The sequence below is a fragment of the Crocodylus porosus genome, unplaced genomic scaffold, assembly GCF_001723895.1.
Source record: "Crocodylus porosus isolate Cpor-Errol unplaced genomic scaffold, CroPor_comp1, whole genome shotgun sequence".
NCBI lineage: Eukaryota > Metazoa > Chordata > Crocodylia > Crocodylidae > Crocodylus > Crocodylus porosus.
Genome location: NW_017728947.1, coordinates 100654018 through 100655865, shown reverse-complemented (window position 1 = coordinate 100655865; position 1848 = coordinate 100654018). Strand labels below are relative to the sequence as shown.

The window sequence follows — 1848 nt, the reverse complement described above, 5'->3', positions numbered from 1 at the left end:
ACAAGGTCCCTTCCAACCCTACTTCTATGATTCTGTGAGATGAGGTATTTTCAGTAGACACAGAAAAAGTACTAATGCCTTTGTACAAGGCATTAATAAGACCTCTTCAGCAATGCTCTATACAGGTCTGGTTTTTTCTGTTCAAAAGCATTAACTTCAAACTAAAATGAGTCCAGAGAAGGATGACTAGGACAATCTAAAGGATGCAGAGCCTATTTTGTGACAAGAGACTCTGAGCACGTCTTGCTTACTCTAGCAATATGAAGACTGAAAGAAGATGATTTCTTCCTGTAAGTAGATCAGAATAGTAAACATGATAGAAGGAAAAGTCAAAGGGCAAAAACTGGACACAAATACAGATAAACTGAAAATTAGAAGATGAGCTTCTCACCATCTCATCCATGATAATCCAAACAACCTTTCAACTGAAGTAATAGGAAAGATGGAGCCAGAGATCAGTATAAGAATGGAGTTGTATGATATGGTCACCAGTTTTACCAAAGGACTGAACTCACTGACCCAGCATATTCCTCCATCATTGTGCTTCTAAAACAAAATATCTTGTGCAGCTGCAACCTGTTTTCAGTTTTTACATCTACCATCTCGGCACACATGAAACAACAACATTTACTTTTCTTTTCCATCAATAATATTCTCCTTTTAATTTCAAGGAAAATGCCTGTTCTACTTCTTAACTGCCCCTGTCACAAGGTTTTACAGATTTCTTTGCAACAATTACCTCACTAAAAAAAGCATTTAATTAAAAAAGTGCAGCTGCAAGATTGTTAACCCAATTATGTCTTACCTACTCAATATGACACAACATATTACTGTACCTCAGCTGAATCTCCAGAAACATACAGGATCCGAGCTCTGTAGTATCTTTTGTTTTCCAATTCAGGAAATGGTGCCAGACAAACTAAATCTGGATGTGGACTTTCTGGCAGAGGCATCAGGACAAAGCGACTAATTTCATCAGCTAGGGTCTGGAGTAAAGTCAGACTGTTTTCATCTATTCTGTAACCCCAGAAGTGTCCAACTTCGACTACCTACAAACACCAGGATATAACATGCTTAGAAAAGTCTGATTTTTGTAAGCTATTCCAATTGTCTCATATGTATATACTTTCTATTCTTAGTGTTCAAAAATGTTATACTCTCCTTTAGGAAAAGTACAATACAACTTTCTTAATCTTGACTAGCACAATAGGCTGTTTAAGCAGTGAAGCATAACATCTGTAATTTCACCAGGTTCTGTAAATAAGAAACATATTATCATCACGTAACCACTTGGTGTAAACTCAGAAATGCTTTGGGTATGCAAACTGACATGATGAATTTACTTAAATCAAAGTAATTAAAAGCAATCTTATTTTGCATTTGTACTTTTAGTTATTTTCCACAAAAGCTGATTCTCATTAATTGTTTATTTGCAACTATAATAGTTTGATACTAAATCTGGGACTTTTCTGCAAGTCAAAATATACCACGTCTATACAAGTTTTATCTAAGCAAATTGTAGCTTATATTTTTCCACAAAAAATTACAATAACTATTCCCTAGAGGGTTTTTTCCAATATACACAAGTCAAAATCAATTTGGATAGAAACTGGAATTTAATTATGAATGAAGAAAACCAGTACCGTATTTTCGCGCATATAGCCCACACACTGATATAACCCACACCCATGTATAACCTGTGGAAAATTTTATTTTCGTAAAACAGTCTGTGTATTCCCCGCGCCCAGGTATTCCCTGCCCCCCCCCAGACATGGCCGCAAGCACGGGCTCTGCTGGGCATGGCCGCCAGAGCCGGAGCTGGAGCCAGGGCTCGCCGCAGACTCTCAC

At 37.3% G+C, this 1848-nt stretch overlaps 1 protein-coding gene across 1 annotated transcript in view; it reads right to left on the bottom strand.

Moving 5' to 3' along the window:
* The window catches only part of TDRD9 (tudor domain containing 9), a 138136-nt gene that overhangs the window by 25875 nt on the left and 110413 nt on the right, over positions 1-1848 (bottom strand). The window contains exon 26 of the mRNA XM_019551158.1: positions 837-1049. Within this exon, the coding sequence (XP_019406703.1) occupies positions 837-1049 (213 nt within the window). The remainder of the gene's footprint in view (positions 1-836; positions 1050-1848) is intronic.